Raw genomic sequence first — 25,046 nt, forward strand, 5'->3', positions numbered from 1 at the left:
ACAGATGTTAGCTCAGGGCAAATCTTCTCAGCAAAAAATAGAAAAATAAAAAAAAATAATAATGTATCAATGTTGGCTCATCAGTTTCAACAAACATACCACATTAATACAATATGGGAGGGTGCGGGCTGGAATGAAGTATGTATACGGGAACTCTCTGTACTTTGCAACCAATTTTTCTGTAAATGTAAAACTGACCTAAAAAATAAAGTCTTAATTTTTCTTTTTATTTAGAGGAAACACTGGTTAATAACCCCTACAAGGTGCAATGGTTAAAAAGAGCCAAGGTAAGCCGTAAAAGAGGAAGGCAAAAGTAAAAAATTAGACTATAGGGCTTGATCTCAAACTGGAGAGGACAGTAACTAAAGACAAGGAAAGAGGCTTAAGGAAGTGAGGGAAGGAGAGAAAGACAAGTCACACAGCATTTTTATAATGACTGGTGTGCAAAAAACTAAAGCGAATGTTATCTCCCTCAGAGAAAGAGAAGAGAAGCCAAGCTTATGAGGGGCGCTGAGATACTCAGCAGAAAAATCACCACAATTAAGCCTGTGGCATACTTATAAGTGTCACCCTGATGCCTCTCCCTGTGGCTAAGAAATCACAGCTTGTTATTGTAACCAAGTCTGCAACCTGTGCTGGTGTCAATCTTTATGGTAAATTGAGGTATTTTTCAGGAAAATTAAGGGATAATTGCCCAGTATCAAAAGAAGATCTGACCCTTGGGAGGAGAAAAGAGGTGTTCCCTTCACCACAGGATGATTCTCTCTGGAATAACATAAATGCCTCTTTGAGAGACTATGTCTTTGATTAGCAGAGCTGCAATTCTGACAGCCAATCTGCTGAATGCCGAACAGAGCACTCAGCTTTCTCTGATGACTCAGAGGACACAGCAAGGCTGCAGATTTATTCTGTTCACTTTCCCTGCAGAGCTACTCAAGTTTTTCAAAGGCAAAAAAGAACTCTTTCCCTTCAACCGAGGGAATTGCAAATTCCACCTGGAATCTAAAGATAAAACTATGTTTGCTCAAAATCTGACATCACTGATGTGAACAAGATTTAAAAGCTGGAATGAAGGCTGGCAATTTTAGTCTGCAGAGCAGAAGTTGGTTCAGTTCTCCAATCTGCTGGCAGAATCGGCAGCCACACAGGGCACATGGTGTGCCAGACTGGGAATGGGCTAATTTCACAAAATTCATTCCCATTCTCTCTGTACTTTCACACGACAATTGCAAATAGTCCAGATTCTTAGGAAAGCACAATCTTAGGTAGTGTATTTCACTGCACAAAGAAACTTCAAAGTAAAAACACAAAGGCACTATCACAAAGAGATAAACCCCAAAGCTTCCATCTTTTCTCCATGATGCTTTCCTTCATGAAATTCTATCCTTAACCTGCTATTTTCTGAGAGAAAATTTAAAAAGCAAAATCCATCTACAATAAACTATTAATAGCAGCATTTCTCCCTCACAATTTGTATGTCATTTCTTCAAGATGAGATTTAGAAAGAGAAAAGCTTTCTACACATCCTAACTGGAAAGTAACAGCTATGTGCCATAATTTATAGGACAGTCCCTCTGTGGTTAAATGATTCAACCGTCAACAGACAAAAGAAAACCAGGCTTGAGAGTTAAGATACGCAAATTCTGTTTAAAACCTTTTTTGCTATCTTACGATAAACAAAGCAAAGACTAGAAAACACTAAAATTTAGAGGTAATCAGTTCTATTTTGATTTTTAAAAACATGCATTGCTGTACTGAGCAAATACCCTGGAGTAAGTATTGAAGCAAAATACACCTTCATAGTAATGGCAATAGCAATACAGTAAGAGCAAATACAGCACAGAAAATTCTAAGTAGAAAACCGCAATAAGATTGCCTCCCCCCAAAAATATATCACCCTTTCCACAAAAATGAATGAAAAGAAGACAACAATAAAAATGTTTTGCTTTATAAATAATATTGGCAAACAACATATGTTCTAAATTTTTAGACATAACCAAAAGTCTAAAAATTAACTAAGTGAAATTTAGCTAAATGTTTACCAACACTTGCAACTACAACTCTTTCAAAGGGTTTATCATTTGGTTATAAAGACAATTAAGATCAAAACCTGGCTCTGATCAACTCCAGGTGAAGGGGCTTTTCTTGTATTATAAAGTCTAATTTAAAAGGAGCATTGTGTTTTATTTAAGTCACTAGCATATGGTTAAAAAGCTTAAGTTTGCCCAGTTACATCCTTTGAGCACAGTGTTGAAGTTCTTTCTTCTCCTGTGAAAGAGCTTCCAGAGATCATCTCTTGCACTTTGTTCATAACGCACAATTTATCGGCATTTCCTCTCCTTTCTAAATGGCCGGGAGGGAAGAAAAGAGCTCCACAGCCACCGTGTGTGGTTAGTAATGGCGCTTTTACTTGTCATTGTACAAAGCCTGTTAAATATTTACAACACAGACAGCAATATCTAGTCCTAAACACCCAGTTGTGAGTTTGAATTTTTTTAGAAATAAATCTATGACAAGTTTTCCCCAGCAAAACGCCAGAAGACTTTACTAACAGCTTCAAGAGACCCAGAGGGTCCACAGGAGCAGTTATAGGCCATCTGGTGATTACTTATTACTATTTATACAGCACTGTAGATGTACACACAGATGTGTTATGAATCCACATACAGAGTAGGCCCTAACAAGGGCTTCAGACAAAATGCGACTGCTGAGCAAGTCAATCTCCATTAAAGAAACGTGCTAACCAGAGAGAAAGCACAGTGGCTGTTCTCCAGTCTGCCGCATTTGCTGAAAGAGTATTTGATAAAAGGAGGAAGAAGTCTATGTAATGATGACAATATCTTGTAAATTAACAATCAAGCTATATGTGGTTTTGCAGGGGTGGCAAAAGAGGGATTAATGAATGATAGGCTCTCAGATCCAGAAGGCACTTTATAAATTTGGCAGTTTGTAAAAGAAGGGACTAGGAAAGAGACCCTTTTCTTGACTTAGGAAGAACTGAAATACAAAGATACAAGATTTTTTGTTTTTTTCTACCAAGAACGCTCTAAGAACAATTTCTGCATTCCCATTCCAAATAGTAAGTCATATCCAAGGAAAACAAGGGTAAATAACTGAAAAATTTCACCTTAATTTCTGGGGTATAGCTCTAATTATGTTCATACAGCTTTTTTTTTTTTTTTTTTTTTTTGGCAGACTAGAGCAAGGATGCTTTTAGCTAGCATGCTCTTAGTAACTAATAATAAATATACCATGAAAAACCAAAATAACCAACCACATGTTTCTAAGGGCAAGTGTCAAGAGAGCCAGCTCTGACGTTAAAAAACTTGGTTTAATTCCTTGCTCTTAACACCTCTATGTTTTTTTATCCCAGTCCCAATTTTGTCTACACGATGCCTAACAGTGGTGTACTTCCATGACAAGGTTAATAAAACTACAGCATACTCAGAATGCACTGAAAGTTACTGCAAAATCAACATATTATTATAAAAAACAAGGTTAGCATTTGGCCTAATTGTGTATAATGCAGTGTATTTTCAGCTGCCTGACAGCATGCAGGCACTCTTACCAGATGGGAACTGGATGAATTATTGAATGAAATATGAATTATTAAGTAAAAATTTGAATTTTTCTAAACTCTTGGCAGGGGGTGAGGAAGAAAGGCTTATTTGTTTACCTGAAATTGCCCTCATCTCATTTACATGTTGACGCACGTGAAGATAGCACATACCACCACAAATGGTATTTACCTACCAGGGCCATTTCTTTCCTTGTTATTCTCCAATTCAAGATACTCCCCTAACATAACGAATGAGTAATCAGCACCAACCCATTCTTCCTTGCTTTTCTTTTGTGCTAATGCCAGGTAATAGGGAAACTTGCCAAAGGGATAGAATTAAAAATCCAGAGTCCATAGTACCAGTATGACCCATTTAATGGAGGGCTGGGATAACAGGACTAATCTCTATAGATTTGTGTTATACAGGCAATAAAACATATACCTTTGTAGCATGCCAGCATTTAACCAATCATGGAAGCTATTTGTTGCCTCATATATTACCAAGCAATAGAGATTTAAGGGATAATGTTCATGGAGGCAGAGGGTACGAAGCAATAAACAGCACTGGAGGTTGGTTACATGCCAAGTGAAGGCAGGACTACAGCACCATAAACATTATTCCTATTATATGACAAGATAAGAAGGTACAAGAAGCTGCCCTCAATCCCACCACAACTAGGGCTCTACGGCTGGTCTTGGCCTTCAAAAGGAAAAGCAGGCCCCGGAGGCCTGCATACCAGTTACGCGTCTCATGTCTCAGAAAGATGTGAACAGAACCTGAACCTGTACCTAAATGTCCTCTGGGAGAAGAAGAGATCTGGTAGTAGATATCCTCAGGGGGAAAAAACAGTAACAGCCCCTCAGGGTCACAGTGGACGGAGAAACAATCAAAGGATTTTCCTTAAAAGGACAGAGTTGATAGACAGTGATTAGACAGAAACCTTTCTCAATGGCTAACAATGGGATGACACTAACTGTCCACTAGTATTATCTCCTCAGAGGAAGTGTGTTTCTGTTCTTAAGGAAACGGACATTCTAAACAATAAGTTTATACGATCAGCTTCTGCTCAAAGACTTGAGTATGGAAACCAGAAGACTACTTAAAGCTACATATCTTGTACTGTAAACTAGCGTCATGTGCCTGAGACCAAGTATAGGAATACGGAATTTGTTGACTTCAGATAATAAAAACTGGACAGAAAGCATCCAAAAGGTAAGTTATCTAACCGCATCCACAGGAAATAGCTCAAATTCAAGATTACTGAGAGACAGTAACTTTTCCTGCTTCTACATACAACAGAACAACTTGATAAACCCCCTTCAAGTAAAAGTGCCCCCAAAAGCATTAAAAACTTACAAGACCTCCTAGATTCAGCATCAAACTATACTTCTATTATCTTAATAACAGAGGTAAAGCCATTTTATAGTCACAATGTTTTTAAATAGATGCTATCTTATAAACATTTCAAACCCATACAACTCAACCAGCCCTTTGCTACAAGGTATCAGGAGCACTGTTGCCTTAACAACACTAACTCATTCTCTAGAGGCAGCTCTGTTAACCACTCCTGCAGCCACATTCTAGAGAGGTATTAGCAGGAACACTGCTTTCCCCCAGGTCCTCTTCAGAGGGAGATGAGGCCTCAAGAGAAACAGTCTCAACAAGAGGAGAGGGATGAGAGGACTCAAAATCCCCCATCACCTGTCTTTTCAGATAAGAATGCAGCGCACACAACCTTCAGCAGCCATCTTTTTTTAAAAAGTACATGCAGCATATTTAGAACTCAGCTGTGTCACATCAGACTTACTGTTGGGAAGTGGATCATGAACAGAATCCAAAAATAACAGCCATTAAAGACCTAGCAACCAAAACATGTTTACGTATCTATTGAAACCCGCTGGTTTTGATTATATGGTGGCGAGCAAAATCCACTAGTCTATTTTAGGTGAATTTTCCTTTCACCTTCCCTTACTATTAAGGCGTAAGATGATGTCTGAATTTAGGGGTACATAGCATCAAGTCTGGGCAGGGAACAGATAATGAAACAATGCAAGATCCCTATAGTTTTTGTTTGTTGATTGGTTTTTTTAAGGATCAGTCTCCTGAATTGTAACTTACTTTCATTCTTTCTTCCTCTAAACGGTAGACGCCAATGATTTTTGAGTCTTTCTCTATGGCAGTAAGTTCTAAACCATGCCTTGCAAAAATTATCATGGTCCTTATTACCCCTCCTGCAACCTTACATAACCTTTTTATTATTCTATCATTTCTGGAATAAAAATTTGAACCAATGACAGTGGATTATAAATAGCTTGATGGTCTCAAGGCGGCTCCAGAATGCAACCATTTTCAAAGGATATAAGGAAGTTGGATGACAGGCCAAGGGTAGTTCACTTTACCAAATTTACCTTTTCTGCCAGATGTTCACTATTTCATATAACATAAAGCAATCACAGTAAATCTTACAGAGATCCCACTCCAGTTATTTGTTACTAGATACTGGGAGAAACTTGGAAAGAGACTAAATATAACTAAAGAACTACAATCTCACCTGACCATAAAGTTTTGACATGCAAAGGAGGTAAAGGGATGAATCATGCTACCTTCAAAGGCTTAAGTTGAAGCTTTCTATCCTTTTTCTATGAAACAAGTAACTTGAATCCAGAAGAAGGTAACAATTTCCTTGAGTTCCACACTCACTAAGGGGAAAAAAGTCCTCAGGACCTAGGCCAGAGGTTATAATGAGTCCTAATAAGCAAAACACCAACAAATAATTCAGAAATGGAAGGGAGGAGAAGGAAAAGGCTTCTGATAACAGAACCCAACAATACAAGAAGGAACTAAAGTAAAAAGTCTCCACTGTTTTCCCACCTCTAGCCCCCAAAAATGCAAAACAAAAACAAACAAACAAACACAAAACCCTTCTGGGATCTCACAAATTTCAGTGAAAACTACTCTTTTCTGATGAGACAGCCTGAAGAAACCCTATTTATATCTTTCTTCCTTAGCGAGCTTAGGAGACGCTTTTCCTGTGTATTTCTTTATTTTTATCAACCATTTTTATTTAAGTCCTTGTCCGGGTGTTTTTAAGCATAAAACATGTAAGAGTGGCACTGAGCAGCTCAAACCCTAAGTGAAAAAAAATAAATGTTAAGTATGAGAAAAACAAATCTTTTCACCAAAAATGCAGATTTCTAAAGTAAGGGATGTAAGTGTAAAGGGTATCAGGTTATCAACTGTAGGAGTCACAGTAAATACTATTATCAACAAATTCAAACACAAAAATGCAGAGGGATCAGGTTCAGATACATACTCCAATAAAGCTGTCTAACAAGAACAAATTTACCCTATTTTCCCAAGTGGCTTCTACTGTAAAAAAAATATATATAAACCACATGGGGAAAACACACAGTCAACAACAAAGTTGAAAACTTTGACCAGGAAGGAAAAAACACCCTAAGAGGCTGAATACTTCAAAATACAATGGCTTTTTTAGTCTTTTCTGAAATTTTCAGTATTTACTGGAATTTGGAATCGTTCTTCTGCCCGTTCCTTGTCACCACCTAAATCTGATCCACCTCTCAAATTCCAATCCTTAGGAATCTCTGGAACTTAACTTTCTCTTCTTCTGGTCTAAGTATTTACAGTGTTTAATAGAACTAGTCTGCAATCTCACATACCACCAGTAAGTGTCACTGGACAGTCACATGACATATTCCTAACTGAACAGAAATTCAGCCCTTCAGCTTCCATAAAATCAATTCATGAAGGCAGGTAAAACTTTCTTTGTATTCCTTTTCTTCATCCTTTGTGGAACATGGCAGTAGGGGAGGGTCTAGGAAGAAGAGTTAAGAAGGTACAAAATGAAAAAAAAAAAAAAAAAGGCAGTTTCAACAAAATTACTGTATTAAAAAAGTATATGATGAAAAATATCTGACATAATGCACACGAGTGCAAACAATAACAGGGCAGCTGACACAAAGAACAAGGCATTTCGTGGCATCAGACAGGGAAAATGGCTGAGAAATCGTGTAGTTTCTATATTGCTGTGAGATCTTGGCCTCTATGTTAGCTTTGTCTTCCCTGGATAGATAATGTGCCTTAGCTGCTAACAATGATTTTCTGGATCAGTGGTCAAAAGAAACATTTTTTTTTTCTTATTTTAAAAATCCAAATAGACTCTGGCAAATTGGGGCTCACAATGAATGGGTGCATTCTCAGTTGCCTATCCAAATACGTTAAGCAGACTTTTATATCCATGAAGGATGAGGAGAAAATATTTCTAAACTTGCTTTGTATTTAGATGGATAGCTTTAGAAAGGAGGAGAGAGCAACACGTATTGCCCAACACTGTGTGTTGGGAAACAAACACCAGTAGAATAACAATATGAAAGAGAGCAAGGCAGATTTCATTATGGTAGAGTGCCTACACTTCCTCATAACTTGGATTTACACACTGCAAATCCTCTGATCTGATTACCTCCAGTGATCACGTAAAATACCGGCTTTAAACTCTTTGCCTTAGTGATAAAACAGCCACTTTGATTCACAACGAGACATTCACAATAAAGTATATTGTAAACGTACCTGTCCACAGCCCGGGGCATTGCACACAAACGGTCTGTCGTCTCCCATATTTCATATAGTAGAGCGGAGCTGAGGAGGGGGAGGTAGGGGGAAAAGTTATGTTAAATACGCTGGAGTTAAAAAAAAAAAAAGTGCTTCAAAAATTCAAGCCTAGAAACAGGTGTTCCAAGAATGCTGTCTATCAAAGCTGTAAACACAGGCTACTTTGGAGAGACCCATTAGACAGGTGGCATATGATCTACTGTGCCTCAATTGAAACTTTTAATTAGAAAAATTTAGACCTAAATAGTCAAGGAATTTCAAAGCTTTTGCTAGATTTTCCCCCTTTCTGCTACAGTATATAACACACTGCTCCAGACTGCTGAATTACAACCAGTGCAGTTCCCTGTGTCAATAAATCCACTGAATGCTCGATGCGGAAGCCATATTTCTGAACTAGAGAAGACCAAAATTTGTCATTTAATTAATTAAGGGATTATAGGAGGGGTGCTCCATTTTACAGGGCCATAATCTGGCTCCCTGGTGTATAAACTACGAGACTGTTGGCAAGGGCCGTTTATCCCAGATTATTGCCAAAGAAAACAAAGCACCCATCCTATTGGGCTACACGGGAAATGATTTTCATTAATAAAAAAATAAAAATAAAAACCTTCTTTCCCCACTGGGAGCCTCCTTCTTCCCCCACCAATCATCTGTGGCAAATGGAGAAATATCGGTGCCCTTCCCCCTCTGATTCTATTTATGGCCAGGTTTTTAAAAGCAGCAATAAAACAAATGTCAACTCTTTGGGGGTTTACTGGGTGAATATGTTCCGGCTGTTTGTGCTGCTCTCGGCCAGAGTTCCTGGGCTCCTCCGTTGCAGCCAGCAGATGTGTGCTGCTGCAGGGGAGAAAAGAAATGGCACTAAAAGGCATCACCATCCATCCTCTGTTTCTCTGAAGAATTTCACAGGGTTTATACTGTTTTTGTTTTTAATTATTGAAGCTAAACTCTTGAAATGTTGATCGAAATTCTTTGTGAAAGAGCAGCAATTCCAGTCTGAATGCGTTGGGGAAATTTCTCATATCCCAACCAGGAATAAAAATAGAGGTGGAGATGGATAAGGATTAGAAATGCAAATCATAGTAAAAATATTCCTAAAAGATAAACAGTATCTTGAAAGAGTGGAAGAGAAAAAGGTGGGAGAACACAAAAATAGTCTTTATAGAATAAGCTCCTAAAAGACGTTTTCCAACATCCTTCTACAAGACAGAAAAGTGTGTGAAAGAATACGAACAGGGAAGACGAAAGAGGAAGAACAACAATTTGAATACACCTAGAAATGACTTCAGAACTGTAACCAAATTTCAAATTTTTGTCTTGGAGATAAACCAAAATGTCAGGTTAACCTCAGTCAGGCCTGCATTAAAGTAAAATGTTAAAGTGCTAGACTGAATCTGGAAACCAGAAAACCATGCGTAAAACTCAGAGGGTAGCTAGGTAACATCTCTCCTACTCTCTTAAGACTCACTCTGGGATTGGAAACCAGTATTTCTGGTAGTCTGATCAGTAATTCCACAACTAATCAGTGTTTAAAATTGTAGGGTGCCCCATAAAATAGAAAGGGCTTCTTAGTCATCTTTTAGTGTGATAGGAACAGGGTCTATGAAGGAAATCGACGCTGCAGCATCACTGTAATGGAAGAGAGCCTGTATGTACATAGGTGTACACAGATTTATATCACATTTAGCCAGGATAAATTGCTTCAATAAATTCTGTTCCTAGGAGAGGCTAGCTCAAGCTGATGACTGGGTACTGAGAAAATGAGAGCTTTATTCTTCTTCACACAGCCCCAGGACAAGGGGGTTTTCTGGTTTGTTCCTTTGTTTTAAATACATGACGATTTTTAAGCACTTTCTGGAACTACGACATAGTGCAAAAAATGAATACAAGTAAATAAAAATCAACAAATGCAAAGACCAAGGCCATTATGGCTGAAAACTCAGAACATTTCTGGAAAGCAATTCATCTCTGGAAAAATCCTGAACAACTGCTGTGCTAGAGATAATTTCACTTCCTAGTCCCAGGACTTGCTTTCCTAATATAATCATGAAATCAGAATTTTATTTCAACCAGGTCCTCTAACATATTTTCAACAAGGAAGTAAACTACAAGGGCTAGAGCAGACATAACATAAGGACAAAGCAGGATTCCTTACTTTTACCTTGGCTCTGTTATTTGAGGCTAAGTTTCCTGAGTTTGCTACCTATTTAGAGGAAAAGGGTCCTGGCTGAGGAGTGGGGCAGCAATGGCATAGGAAGTAATTAAATAGATTCTGAAATGGTTTCCCTCAAACCACAAAATTCAAAATTTAACTTGGTTTTTGCACACTCACTTCACAATATATGGATTCCAAATTTTCTTTAATTGCATCCTTACTAGAAAAGAGACGAAAAATCACAACTTTCTAAAAGCCAAAAAAAAAAAAAAAAAAAGGCAAAAACAAATTGGGGAGAAAAGCATTAAAATATAACAGAAGTAAGCCTTTTCATGGCTCTTAAATATTCAAATCTGACAGTTACTAACTCGGATTTCCTGCTTCCTTCCCACTTTGCTGGCTTTTGTCTTGCATTTTCACTAAAGGGGGATCACAACGGGAGAAAGAAGGCCCTCCTTCTTAAATCCCTACAATTCTTCTTAAATCCCCACAATTCTTCTTAAATCCCCACAATTCTTCTTAAATCATTCCCTCAGTCACCTGCCCCTTTTCATTTCCACCATTCTTGCTTTTTCACTTTAAAGTGATTTGTCTTTTTAAAAAATTAAATATTTAACAATAATGATCTCCCTCTGTCTATTTAAAAAAAATTTCCCGCTAATATCTTTTTAATTTCTCTTTCATTCCCAGTCTGCTGCATCAATTGCTACATATAAAGAATGTCATTGCTTATTTCTATTTGATACTTAAAACAAATCTAACTATAAGAAAGGTCAAACTGATGCTGTCTCAAAAACAAAAAGCAACATATTTCTGTAGTATAAACAGACTGAGACAAAAGGTGAAATCTTGAATAACGATGCTGCCATTCGCTAGAATTTAACTCACAACCCATTTGTAACTGTACTGCTTGCCAAGTAGATCACGTGTCTGGGCATGGCACTCAAGTCTGTCATCTGCTACTGGGTCTATTCTTCAGGATGAAACTCAAGCATTTTACAGAACTAAGCAATAAATGACAGGCAAGGGATACACTCATTCAGAGACGTTTCCAAGGGGAAGCGAGGTGCTTTCAACAGAGATCTTAGAACAGGAAAGCAAAGATGCATAAAAAGGCCGTCCTAGAGACCACATCTGCTGAGGAAAAGGCTCACGTAGTCAGAGTCACCAGAATGCATAAATGATAAAAATTAGTATTTACCCAAAAGAGAGAAAGTGATTTGAATGCTGGGAGAGAAGTGAAGAAAATCCAAGGATTAGAGAATGATTTTTAATAACTAGGATAATTTCATAAAATCTATGTTAAATAGTTTTGCCAGAGCCAGAAGCATAGCCTAAAATGGTTAACGTAAAAATAAGAAAACTAATTCTTTCTCTATATGTATATATTCTTTCTCTATATATGTATATCTATCTTTTTTTTTTTTAGTAGAATGAGGATGGAGTCTGTCACTGAGGTCTACAAAATCAGTTCTCTGGACTTTGTCGTAATGTGATTATTTCTTCAGTAACCAACTGATGTTAATAAGATGGCCTACCTTTAAGTAAAGAATAAAAGCCATGTACAAACACACTCAAGGGCCTGTTCTTACGTTTCTAATAACAAAAAGCAGATATTACTAGATACAAAAAATGAGAAGGACATACACACCATAAGTATCAAAGATTCATGAAAATCTTGAAGGGGTTCAGACTAGCTGTCATTAATCCATTCAAAAAACTTTACTAAGGAACTCCTAAGTGCCAGGTAAAGTGGACATAAAAAGATGATAGTCCTTTGGAAAAAAAAGAATCTTTCACTCATCTGTGTCAAAGAAAAACCAGCGCTGAACAGTAAAGTGGTAAAAAAAAACCCAGCACATTTTATTCAGGACTATCGCAAGAGGGGAAAAGAGATCTCAATATAGAACTGGACTCAATTTCAAATACAGGATGGACAAGTGGGAATTTACAGCCAAGGACCAGGGTGGGGGTTGGTGGATAGAAAATTACCAAAAGGAAACGTCAGGGGTACGGGGGATTCTGGCTAAACCGACCTAACAAGATTCTTGCTGAAGACAGGTCAAGCGAGTGATCAGACATCACCTGGGGGGTAGGGGGGTGGAGGATGAAGAACCTGATTAGATATGAGGGCGATCAGATATCCAGGGTGGGGGCTTCTTGCTAAATTGACTTAGCAGGGTTCTTGCTAAAAGTGGATTTTTACAAGTACACAAATGGGCCTAAAAGAAGGTTCAGGAGCCTGACTAAAGTTCAGCCTGGCAAAGAATCTTTGTCACCTGGCATGAAAGATGCCAGGCAAGTGCTAAGAACGATAGCTTAATTTACAAGTTCAGTTAATCAGAGGTTGATCGGTGTACATATTAGATCCCTTATTATTTCTCCTATTCTTTATGGTTATTTATCAAATTATTTTGCTAGCAATTCCAGAGTATAGACAAGAGCACAAAAAAGAGGGGTTAACAGTCTTGGTAAGAGATTTGACAAGGAGGAAGCCTGAAACTAATAACCACAAGTTTCTTTTTGGATCAAAAAGTAAATTTAGTCGGTTTTAAAATTCATTAATTCACTGAAGTCCTTATTCAGTGCCTACTACTGTATGCTCTAGGCCCCAAAATTCAACAGTGAATGAGACAGACAAGGTTTTTGCCCTCACAGTGCCTACTTAAGGTCTAAAAGGAAGAGACAAGCACTAAGCAAGTAAAAAACAAAATAATTTTAGAGTAATAGCAGATAATTGCTATGAAAGAAATTAAATAGTGATGTGCTACTGACTAGGAGTGGACGACTTTTGTTTCATGAATAAAAAGAAAATGATTGTATTCTCTGTGACCAAAAGGGGGATGGGGTAGAACATAGAGACGTAAACTAAAGTCTTTCCTCTCATAATAGTTGATGTTCAATAAATACTTACTGATTTAATCTGAAGTCAATATTCAAGTATATTTTGCTGAAATTTTACACTTATCTTCAAGTTTGTACACAAAACTGTTGGGTCCACAAAACAATTGCAATGCATGTATTTATGTATTTAAAGCTACATATATTTAAGACATATTTTAAATACATATTTACAACTACTTTGTACCTAAGGTACTTTACGTGACTACACCCAACAATTCCTATGCTTTTCTTGTCATCCAAGTAACATAGACAAAGCTCTACAGTTTTTGGTTAGAGAAAAAAATGGGGAGGGAAGTATTTGTCAAGTTAACCCTTAACTGACCCTTGAAAACAAAACTTAGGCCAGAGCTGTTAAGATATATTTTCAAGTATGAAAGAATGGTAATCAAGATGCAGCAGAAAGGGCACCTTAATCCAGGACTTTGGGAGTACATATTTGGACAGTCTTTCTGGAAAGAAACCTGGCAATAGTTATATTAAGTATCTTAAAATGTTTTATATCCTTTGAACAAATCATACTTCTTTCAGGACTTTATTCTGAGGCTCAAACCAGAAACATGGACCATTTATATATTAAAATGTTCATCATAGTCATGTTTATGGCCAAAAAACTAGGAATTAAATTAAATGTTTAAGAAGAATGGATAAATATAAATTAAGATACTGCCTTACAATAGACTATATTTAAGTTATTAAGAATAACATTTGTGAAGGCTATTTAATGACATGAGAAAATGCTATACATTAAGAGGGCGGGAAAAGGTTATAAAATTGCTTATGCACCAAAATTCCAAATCCATAAAAAAGTAAACAAAATAATAAGCATAGAAAAAGATGAGGGAATTTAACATCAAATGTTAATAATGGTAATCTCTGGATAATGGTATTCCAGGTGATTTTATTTTCTTCTTTGTACCTTCAGTATTTCCCAAGTCTCTACAATGATCACAGATTGCTTTTAATAAACCAAACAAATTATAATGTAATCTAATAATAAAAAAGAATGCTGATCTGCATGACTTAAAAAAACACGTCTATGAGTTTCAAAAAAGGCCCACATCTGCTAGACTATTCTAAAGCACTAACCCAGTATATTTACAAATCAAACAAAGTCGTTCATTCTCTACTACAAAGCAACAGAACTAACTGACAAGTTCAAAATGGACTACCAAAAAAAACTTTCTAAAATTATACACTAAGAGCTTCATATGGAAACAGACACAGTGGAAACTTAAACATATCGATACACAGAGTAAATCAAGCAATTCAAGATAGTTCCTCCTTTGTTACCTTCAAGGACCCACTTTCAGAATCCCATGAATGCTCCCTAACAAGGAGTATTACTTATATAAAACACTTAGAAATTGCCCAACCATCCATCACAAAGCGAATAAAGAGAGCTGAAACCAAGCTTAGCAGGTACTGAATGCCTTTCAGCTCGGCTATAAACAAGCTAAAAAGTTTAGACAGGCACCCAAACAGAGCTCTATGGGCTCCATTCCCTTATGATATTAAAAAGAAAGAAATTATATACAAACAGTTCTCTTCAAAGAACATAGCTTTGGATACCAAGTTTCAGACTCTAAGATAATTTAGCTGCTGCTAAGCAAAGAGTACAAACACTGAAGCTCTCACCACAGCAGCCTCAACATTTCCTTCTCCATAGGATACTCCGTCTGCTGTGATGCGCATTACATCTAGAAAACTGAGTCAAGGAAAAGATTCCAATAAACATATGAACTGTCAGACTACAAAGCAGGTTATTTAAACCCCAGAAAACTAAGAAGACTCAAGTTTTACTAGGCGGTAGATTATTTAGGAACTGAAATTTCTGTTCATAAATTCTGGGTTCATTTTCCATTGTATTCTTTAGCATAACAAGAGTTTAGCACATATTATTTCCTTAGTAGGTAAACCAAGTGCCCCAAAAGGATTACATAGAAAGCACATATACTACCATAACCTTAAACTAATTAGCCTTATTGTTTCATATTGGTGTTTTTGTAAAGCACTTTGCTATCTATCAGACTGGAAAACTGAGGTGGAGAGCTACAAAAAAATAGGCAAAAGATGAGTCAAGAGGTTGAGGTTGGCCTGAATCCTAGTTACCTGTTCTCACACACCCCAAAGAAGATATAAAAATGGACAGCACATCTTTTTATAACTCCTGAAAGTTGTATGTCAACCTGCACACTGTATAACCACTTCTAACTGAATAGTGTATTTCCAAAAGTTTACACACAACAGGTGTTTCTTATATGTTTATTATATAAATGAATGTCCAGAAATATGAATTTGAGGGACTACCATTTCTTGGAGCATTATTTTTGTCTAGGAAAATTAAATAATGTTCACAATTTTAACATTAAGTATATTTTATTATAAGGATTTTTTAATTCATAATCCAGTTATAGTATATATCAAGGATTGGCAAATTTCAGCCCATGGACCAAATCCAGCCTACCACCTATTTTTGTGTGGCCCACAAACTAACAACGGTTTTTACATTTTTAAGTGGCTGAAAAAAATGAAAACAAAAATATTTTGTAACACATGAATATGACATGAAATTCCAATTTTAGTGTCTATAAATAAAGTCTTATGGCAACACAGCCACACTTGTTCTGTGCAAGTTGTCTATGGTTACTTTTGTGCTACAATAGCAGAGCTGAGTAGTTACAAGAGAGACCTCATGCCTGCAAAGACTAACATATTTACTATCTGGCCTTAGTTTGCCAACTCTTGGTATTTATAATAACTATTAGTAACTAAAATACACGGTTAATTAAGATATCCCTGGGGCCAGCCCAGTGGTGCAGCGGTTAAGTTCCACTTCTCGGCGGCCTGGGGTTCGCCGGTTTGGATCCCGGGTGCGGACATGGTACCACTTGGCGAAAAGCCATGCTGTGGTAGGTGTCCCACGTATAAAAAGTAGAGGAAGATGGGCATGGATGTTAGCTCCGGGCCAGTCTTCCCCAGCAAAAAGAGGAGGATTGGCAGTAGTTAGCTCAGGGCTAATCTTCCTCAAAAAAATAAAATAAAATAAAATAAAGATATCCCAATTATGACAAATGCCAGAGTGTATATATTAATCATTAGTTAGGGACCTTTATAATGTGACTATTCAAGTACTAATTTCTTTTGACTCTTCAAATTTTAGACATTAGGTTTTCTCAAGATAAACTTAATTCAGCTAGCTCCATAGTTCTCGATCTTTAGTGTATTCACCTGGGCACCTTGTAAAAATGCAGATTCCTAGGCCTCCTGGATTCTCTTGGTTTTGGGGCCCAAGAATCTAAACTTTAAAAAACACCTGGGTAACTGTGACGCAGAGTCAGTAACCCACCTTTGAGAAGCACTAACACGGTTGGAAAGCTCACTTTCCCTTCCATATAGTAAACAGTGTGGTTTGCCAGTCTGGTACTATTATAAAACAGCAGTTCTCAAAGTGGGCTCCAGGGATCCCTATAGATCCCTGAGATCCTTTCAGAGGGTCCACAGGTGTTCAAAACCTACACGGGCAAAAGATCTATCTAAAGGGCAAGACAGGCCAATTCATTTTAATGTTACCAGAGTATTAAAAATGAACAGATCTGGTTTCAGATTCTACAATAGCTAACCTTTAAGAAAATATCACTTTTCAGATTTTGGTGTAGCATCAAAGAAGAAAGACTATCTACAATCACCTGAAAAGAACCTGTCCTTTTCCTATTACGTATCTGTATGAGCCCAGGTTTTCTTCACATACTTCAACCAAAATAACATATCATAACAGACGGAATGCAGAAGCAGATGAGAATCCAGCTGTTTTCTATTAAGCCAGCTATTTAAAAGTTTTGAAGTTCTTCCCCTAAATTTTTTTGAAACTATAGATAATTTGTTATTTTAAAATAAATAAATATTTTAAAAATTTCTCCATTTTAATTTCTAATATGCTAAATATCAATCGATATAATCAAGGTAAACAAAAGCTCTCTGGCGTCCTCAAGAGTTTTTAAGAATATAAAGGGGTGAGTACTGAGATCAAATCAGTTTGAAATCCACTCCTTTAAGAAATACATGAACAGTAGAGGACCCTGGATTGATCAAGGAGAAGGTTAAAATTAATTTCTGGATTTCAGGCTTAGACATGCAGAGACAGGTTTCAAAGAAAGAAGCCAGATTAAATAGACCAAATAGTTTTGTAGCAAATGACTAAAAACAGATGGGAATGAGAATTAGGCTGAATCATAAGTTAGGCAACACATGGCCAAAGCTTAGAACCTATCAGGAAGCGGCTTCATGTAGGCAACTACTTGACTAGAACTTTTTTTAAGTCTCTCTAGGCTTTTGAAGGATTCAAGGAACTATTTTGAGCTATCCTCAGAAAGGTTGATAAAGCAAAAACAAAGAAGCAACAACTTGCTAAAGTGACAGCAGGAAGCAGAGTTAGAAATAACTAGAGAACATTACACCTATCCATGTTTGGCTTCAATATGAATTTTAGAAGTAGAAAAATTCCTGGAAACTGGTAGGCTGTCAAAAATCTAATGTTGTGTTTTGGTTTTTTTCTACTCATTTTCAGATAAAGTATGATCCCTAAAACAATAAACCAATAGCAATCAACTCCAAAACACTGATCTTTAAGGATCAACTTTAAAATCTTCATGGACTTAAACAGGCTGCAAACAACAACAATAAATCTGAAAGACTTTAATATTAAACCCCAGTATAAGTTTGGTCCCAGATAGGAAATAACTACAATATCCCACAATGACAAATCATAGAGAAATTCTTAGAAATTCTCAAGAAAAAAAATCTATTTTCTAAGATTGTCCACATACTGGCAACACAGTGATCTATTTGGGGTATTCCAATGCTCACTGATTGACTTTCAACAGTCCCAAACAAAGATGTGTAAAATATTAGCAAACTACTGCTTGACTAAAACTTAAAAAAATAAATAAATTAAAGAAAATGGTGCTACATGAGACACGTTAGTACCAGAAATACCGGAAAAACCACATTAAATAAAACCAACATGGTGTTACTCAAGTTTGATAAAGCTTAAATAAACATTACCGGCAAGAGACTTGGTGCCAACACAAATCATTTACAGCAATTGAATGTTATATTCAGTAAATCATCCTGTTTTTACAATATAGTCAGGCATATTCCCGTTTCAAAAAGAATGGTTATGCTCTATTTTTTAATGTGAAAAAATGTAATTTTTCTATTGCATGGCATATTTTAAACCCTAAATAAAATCTGACCGATTTAGCATATAAATCTCCTTTGTTCATTATGTCAGAAAGAAGCATTCTACCAGATAAGAAAATATTAGTAGGTAATTCCACTCAAAGAAAACAAATTGGGTTTTGCGAGGAGGTGGGGCTACGGCAGAACACTCTTCCCATGGAGGTCCAAGCCACAAGCTCATAAAGTGACTTTTTGAGCTAAATCTTGGCTCCTGCTAGACTTTCATAAATTGATATTTATTAAGGATAAATGCAGTATTGAATAGAAAAAAGAAACTTCTTGCAGAGTCGGGTTTCAAATGTATGAGAACATTTAGGATTAAAATTACCAAAAGATGAGAAAAAGCTAACAGAGTTAATGTGGGTTTATACTGAGTTTTGTTCTCCTATTAAGCGTTCTTATATCTTTCAGAAGACTACTGTGGTAATTCACCTGTGGTTTCGTTGGGAATCTTTCCTAGATGTCTGCCTACAAAGTTTTAAAAACTAGGTAACAAATTTGTCTTTTCATAAAACCTTTCCTGAATTGTAACACGCATCCTTCCTCTCCAAGGAAGCCAGGCAGTATATGTTTACTTTCAAAACTGAACTGAACTTTGCTTCATTGTATACAGGCAGTGAGTACATTATTCAGATCAAAAGTTTCTAAACAAAAGGACAAACGAGAAGGAAAGGAAACAAAATACTATGATTTAACAGAAAAAAACAAATGAAACATTCTTTCAACACAAAGTCTCCACCAGGGAAATTCTGAAGCGAAAATGTCCTGATAAAATATTTTAAGACATGAAATGACCCCAATGCAAAATATTTGTTGTTTTTGATTTTTGTTTTGTTTTTAGCTCAAAAGAGCTGTTATTTCTTGTCATTTATGCTTCCTGCTTTCTGCTTGTCCATTCTCACTCGGTCAGTAGCACCATTTCAATTTCATTTTCTGCACAGTCGACTGTTCTTCCTGATCCTTCAATAGCTAAGTTCCTTGATCTGAGCTTCTATCCACGAATGTTTGGACTGGAAAGGACCTTGAGGGTCATCAAGTCTATCCTTCTGCTTTCCAGGAGAATTCATAACTAAAAAATCTCAGATGGATAAGGTATCAAAAGAAAATGCATTCTGTCCCTAACAGCATAGTGCTACTTTATTCTGCACAAACATTTCCACTCATGATTTGCAATTTTCTAAAAATGAAAGTAAAAATTAAAACCCCAAAAGAGGAAGGTGCTTTAAAAATGCATTTATCAGCTAAAATTGCTCAAACATAAATTCAACTATCAGGTCTAAAATTAACACACAGGAAAGTTGTTGGCTGCCAACATAAGGTCTTTAGTCCCTAGAGATGTCTTCTGACGTTCTAGCTTATTTGCAGCACCATTTCACCTACAGCACATAGCGTGACAAACTTAGACCACATCAATAAACTACAATTATGAATGACAATTATATATGTATGTACGTGTGTGTTTGTGTGTGTCTATATTTTTTTTTTACAGGTGGTGTAGGTTTTTATTCCAAACAGAAAATGAAAAGTTGGGTCTAAATTGCCAAAGTCAATATTATGGGGAAGCCACAAAACAACTATTACATGGGCAATAGTTAAATTCTTTAATATGTACCTTAAAATGTTTATGGAATGACGTTTCTTCCTAAAAGAGCTTCCAAAACAAAATTTCATCTGACGACAAAAATGAATGCAACTATGAATAAACAGTTAATCGTTCTAGAATTATTAGACAGAAGAAAAGAAGGAAAGCAGGACCAGAAGTCTTGGAAATGGGGAAAAAAATCATACTTAAAAAAACAGGGAGCAGGGGAGATAGAATCAAGAAACTACAGACGGACGAAATATTGTTTCCCAGGAAGATTATAAAATGAATTATTAAATAGATGGCTTATAAACAACTGGCAAATAATGCAGTGACGTATAAACACTAGCATAAGATAACTAAATAGTAACTAAAATCTAAGTTCATTTTCTTTTTTTTTTTTTTTTAAGATTTTATTTTTTTCCCCTTTTTCTCCCCAAAGCCCCCCGGTACATAGTTGTGTATTCTTCGTGCTGGGTTCTTCTAGTTGTGGCATGTGGGACGCTGCCTCAGCGTGGTTTGATGAGCAGTGCCATGTCCGCGCCCAGGATTAGAACCGACGAAACACTGGGCCGCCTGCAGCGGAGCGCGCGAACTTAACCACTCGGCCACGGGGCCAGCCCCAGTTCATTTTCTTTTTTGATGGGTCACCAGCCTATTTCAGGGATACATCAGAACATCTTTAGATTTCTACAGGACACCTCTTAATAGTCCACAGGAAATATAGCTTAGATTATAAAACAGTAGGTGGATTGGACAACTGAATTTTACTCATAAAGTTGATTAATGGATTAATATCAACCTAATGATAGTGTGCCAATGTTATATAGCATTGCTCCACCCTTATATATTTTTACTAGTGACCTACAACAAAACCATAGGTGTCATGTTTATCAAGTTTATCTATCAATACAAAGATATGAGAAAGGCCAAGAGGCTAAATAAATTATCAAGCTAAAACAATAAACCAAAACTAATAAGATGACAATTACAAATGTAATAATAAATGTAAAGTCATCAATTACATTTAAAAAATCAACTACAAGGGCCAGCCCTGTGGCACAGCAAATTTCGCATGTTCCACTTCGGCAGCCCAGGGTGCGCTGGTTTGGATCCCGGTGTGAACATGGCACTGCTTGGCAAGCCATGGTGTGGTAGGCATCCCACATATAAAGCAGAGGAAGACAGGCACAGATGTTAGCTCAGGGCCAGTCTTTCTCAGCAAAAAGAGGAGGATTGGTGGCAGATGTTAGCTCAGGGCTAATCTTCCTCAAAAAAAAAAAAAATCAACTACACAAATTAATGTGATGTTAGGCTTTAAGAACAGAGGTATAGGGGGCCAGCCTGGCGGCGCAGCAGTTAAGTGCACATGTTCTGCTTCGGCAGCCTGGGGTTTGCCGGTTCAGATCCCGGTGTGGACATGGCACTGTTTGGCACCTCATGCTGTGGTAGGTGTTCCACATATAAAGTAGAGGAAGATGGGCATGGATGTTAGCTTGGGGCCAGCCTTCCTCAGCAAAAAGAGGAGGATTGGCAGTAGTTAGTTCAGGGCTAATCTTCCTCAAAAAAGAACAGAGGTATAGTGGAGCTGGCCCCATGGCGTAGTGGTTAAGCCCAGTGCACTCTGCTTTGGCGGCCCGGGGTTCAAGGGTTCAGATCCTGGGTGCAGACCTACATACTGCTCGTCAAGCCATGCTATGGTGGCGTCCCACGTACAAAATAGAGGAAGAGTAGCCTGGATGTCAGTTCAGGGCCAATTTTCCTTAACAAAAAAAAAAGAGAGCGAGAAAAGAGGTATAGAGAACAATAAAAAAAGAGGCCATACTCTCTCTGTACTTTGTATTGAATAGATTATATCTGAGATGTTATATTCAGATCTAGGTAAGAAACTCTGAAAACTCAGGCCTCAAAAATGTCATTTAGGGGCTGGCCCAGTGGCACAGCGGTTAAGTTTGCACGTTCCGCTTCTCAGTGGTCTGGGGTTCACCGGTTCGGATCCTGGGTGCGGACATGGCACCGCTTGGCAAAAGCCATGCTGTCGTAGGTGTCCCACGTATAAAATAAAGGAAGATGGGCATGGATGTTAGCTCAGGGCCAGTCTTCCTCAGCAAAAAGAGGAGGATTGGCAGTAGTTAGCTCAGGGCTAATCTTCCTTAAAAAAAATAAATAACTAAATAAAATAAAAATGTTAAAAAAAGTCATTTAAGGAATGACTGAAAGAACTGGGGATATTCACTCCAGTAAGAGAAGCTTTAATGGGACATAACTGTCAAATATTTGATGGGCTAACTAACATGTTGACAAGACACCAGGTTTATTTGTTGTAGCTTCAGATGGCAGAACTAAAGGGCTTCATCACAGTGTAAAGGAAGCTCTAAAAGTAGAGCTCCAATAATGGAATCAGTGAAGTGGGGAACTCTTCCTTACAGTATTCGGAAGTTAAAAGACCACCTATCAGGAATTCCAAATATGACGCATGTGCAGATTTCATGAATATACTTAATCCCAAAAGAAGCGTATTAGGGGAAGGCAACAATAAAATGTGAGAAGCTTAAAAACTGTTTTCTTTGACATGTTTCTAAAGAGATGGAAGGCTTTCACAAACCTTAAAATCAGAGTACCCTTCTAAGAGAAACCAATAACAAAAGAAATTAATGCTTTTTCTTTTTTAATGAATGCTGCATTTGTTTTTCTCAAAGAAACATCTGCACCTTAACTTCAGTACCTTTATCAAGGGATAAGCGACAATTATATGCCAGCCTGCCAACAAGTCTCAAGAAGAGAGTTGTTTTTATTAGACATTTACACGGCTATGCTCTTTGCTCCACCTAAAACTTCCTTGCAAGGAGAAGGCTCCGCCTTATCAGACGTGGATAGGAGGCTGCTGTAACACTGGCTCCCTCCCACCACAGCGTAGGAAAAACCCAGTCTTGACATGTACAAAACAATCACTTAGAGAACTTCAGAGCACCTGTGTGCAGACAGAGCCAGGGACTCTACTTCAGGCAAAGGAGTAGCTTAAGAGCTGGCTGAAAAAACAATTTTCATTTCAGGTTGTTAGTGGGGAGAGGAAAGAGGAGATAGCGATGGTATCCATTGACATTTAAAAGCCATGGTAAACAAAAATGCTTAAAAATTACAACACTGACTCTATCACAGGATGTAACCTTTGATCCACAAGTTTAAAGATGAGCAGTGTTATCACTCTGTAGCTTTCTGCTAGGTGTTAACACTAATGAGAAAAAAAATCTTGCATTTAATAGTGCCCAAGTCAAAGCCATCACAAATTCTAGGACGGAAGAATAAAACACGGACTTTGCTCTCCCATTGGATATTTTTTTTGTGTTGATGTCAGGCAAACTGTGACAATGTCTGAATGTGCAACAGCAATGCTCCGAATGTGAAATACTGGAACCCAATTCAGTGATTAATGCTAATGGGTCGATAATTAATTGGTCTCCAAGTGCTGGAGGGGCAACTTTCTGGCCAGGAGGAAAAGCTTCAAATGGTTGCTGAAAACTGAAGGTTAATACAGAGCAACATACTCTGGTTTCTCTTCATATAACAGCTTTACCAGTATTTCAGACATTATTTTGCTTCTCAAAACTAAAAGGAGAAGAGAAGGAATGTAACAGACAAATCTACACAATAGCAAAGAAGTTATTCCTTAATTGGCTGTATTAGTTCAATTCATTATTAAATAATACACAACCATCAAACAAAGAGCAAAGGCTTGTCCCTTTTCCACACAGAATTAAGAACTGGTAAGACTACTTAGGAGAGCTGCCAAACTTTTCTTTAGCTTCTTTTCTTACAGACATGTTACATTTCGCAATAGTCTCCACTTACCTTACATCCTCCATGTTTGAGTACAAATTGTGTTTGATTTCCCCAACTCTTGCCCTAAGACATTATGACATATCTTTAGCTTCTGAGTCTGGACACAAAGGAAGAAACTGAAAAATTCTCACTTGCCTAAAATATGTGTCCATTTTATCTACACCTTTAAAAATATATAAGCTAACTAAAACTAACTGCAACCATTCACTGAACAACTCTTCAAGAATACGAGTGGGCAAGACACATTTAACAAAGCAAACTTCAGTTTAGTGTATTTTTCTCTGCTTAGAATACCTATAAAGACAGACGTCTCTGCGAGAATTACTTACACCACTGCAAAGTTTTTAAACACAGGAACCAAGCGAGGTCGCCGAGAAAACTCTGCATATCCCCACAAACCTAAGCTTGTGACACAACCCTCAGAGATACTAAAACACCCTCTGTTAAGTAGAAAACAAACTTTTAAAGTTAGGAAAGCAGCAACGCGGGAATCTGGGTAGGAGGTGCCCTGGGTAGTAAACACCCCAGTCAGAGAACATAACAAGCAATTCAGAGCAACATATAACCCCCCATGGGGCTCCAACTTGTACCGCTTAATCCCAAACCCCATCCCTGAGTTTAGGAAGAAATGAAGTGTGGGAAGAGAAAGAGAGAAGGGAAATCAGAGTGGAAGTGATGAAAGTGTTCCTCTTTCCCTCCGTCTCTACCCCTGTCCCAGCATTCTTGCAGGCTAGTCAGCAGACTGGGTGCCATATCCACCAAAAGCACTAAATCAATACCCCAGGCTTCTTCCCATCCCTACGCTAAAGACTTGTAAATGTCAGCCGTCTCCGTTCCAAACACGTCCCTTAACCCCCTCAATTCCCCCATACCCTTCCCAAAGCGATGCCTTTTGGTTGCTGAACCCATCCCTACTAAGTTCCTTAACTCATTCACCTAATTTTGTCCAAATCCATACTTTCTCTCTCATATTATGTCCCGGATATTCTTTTCAATCGAAATGCCATGACTCTCCTTTCCAGTGATTTACCCCTATCTTTCCAGCTAAACCCAACGCCCTGTTTTCACCTACTCACCCCCACCTCCTGCTATTCCCTCTGTCCCTGTAAGTGCCAAGTCCCTAACCCCACTCTTTGAG

At 37.5% G+C, this 25,046-nt stretch overlaps 1 protein-coding gene across 15 annotated transcripts in view; it reads right to left on the reverse strand.

The window, feature by feature from the left end:
- LOC103555760 (cyclic AMP-dependent transcription factor ATF-7) overlaps positions 1-25,046 on the reverse strand; it is an 82,743-nt gene that overhangs the window by 57,066 nt on the left and 631 nt on the right. For 4 of the 15 annotated variants that reach the window (XM_008527520.2, XM_070621529.1, XM_008527528.2 and 1 more), the window contains exon 2: positions 8,148-8,216. The exons of 2 other annotated variants lie outside the window; for them this stretch is intronic. In XM_008527520.2, the coding sequence (XP_008525742.1) occupies positions 8,148-8,195 (48 nt within the window). In that variant the 5' untranslated portion in view covers positions 8,196-8,216. Of the gene's footprint in view, positions 1-7,240; positions 7,396-8,147; positions 8,217-14,883; positions 14,949-23,917; positions 23,986-24,237; positions 24,715-24,844; positions 25,044-25,046 lie in introns of those variants that run through there. 9 more of the 15 variants (XM_070621533.1, XM_070621532.1, XM_070621524.1 and 6 more) reach the window with 8 other exon arrangements.

The sequence above is a fragment of the Equus przewalskii genome, chromosome 5 (genome assembly GCF_037783145.1).
Source record: "Equus przewalskii isolate Varuska chromosome 5, EquPr2, whole genome shotgun sequence".
Classification (NCBI taxonomy): Eukaryota; Metazoa; Chordata; class Mammalia; order Perissodactyla; family Equidae; genus Equus; species Equus przewalskii.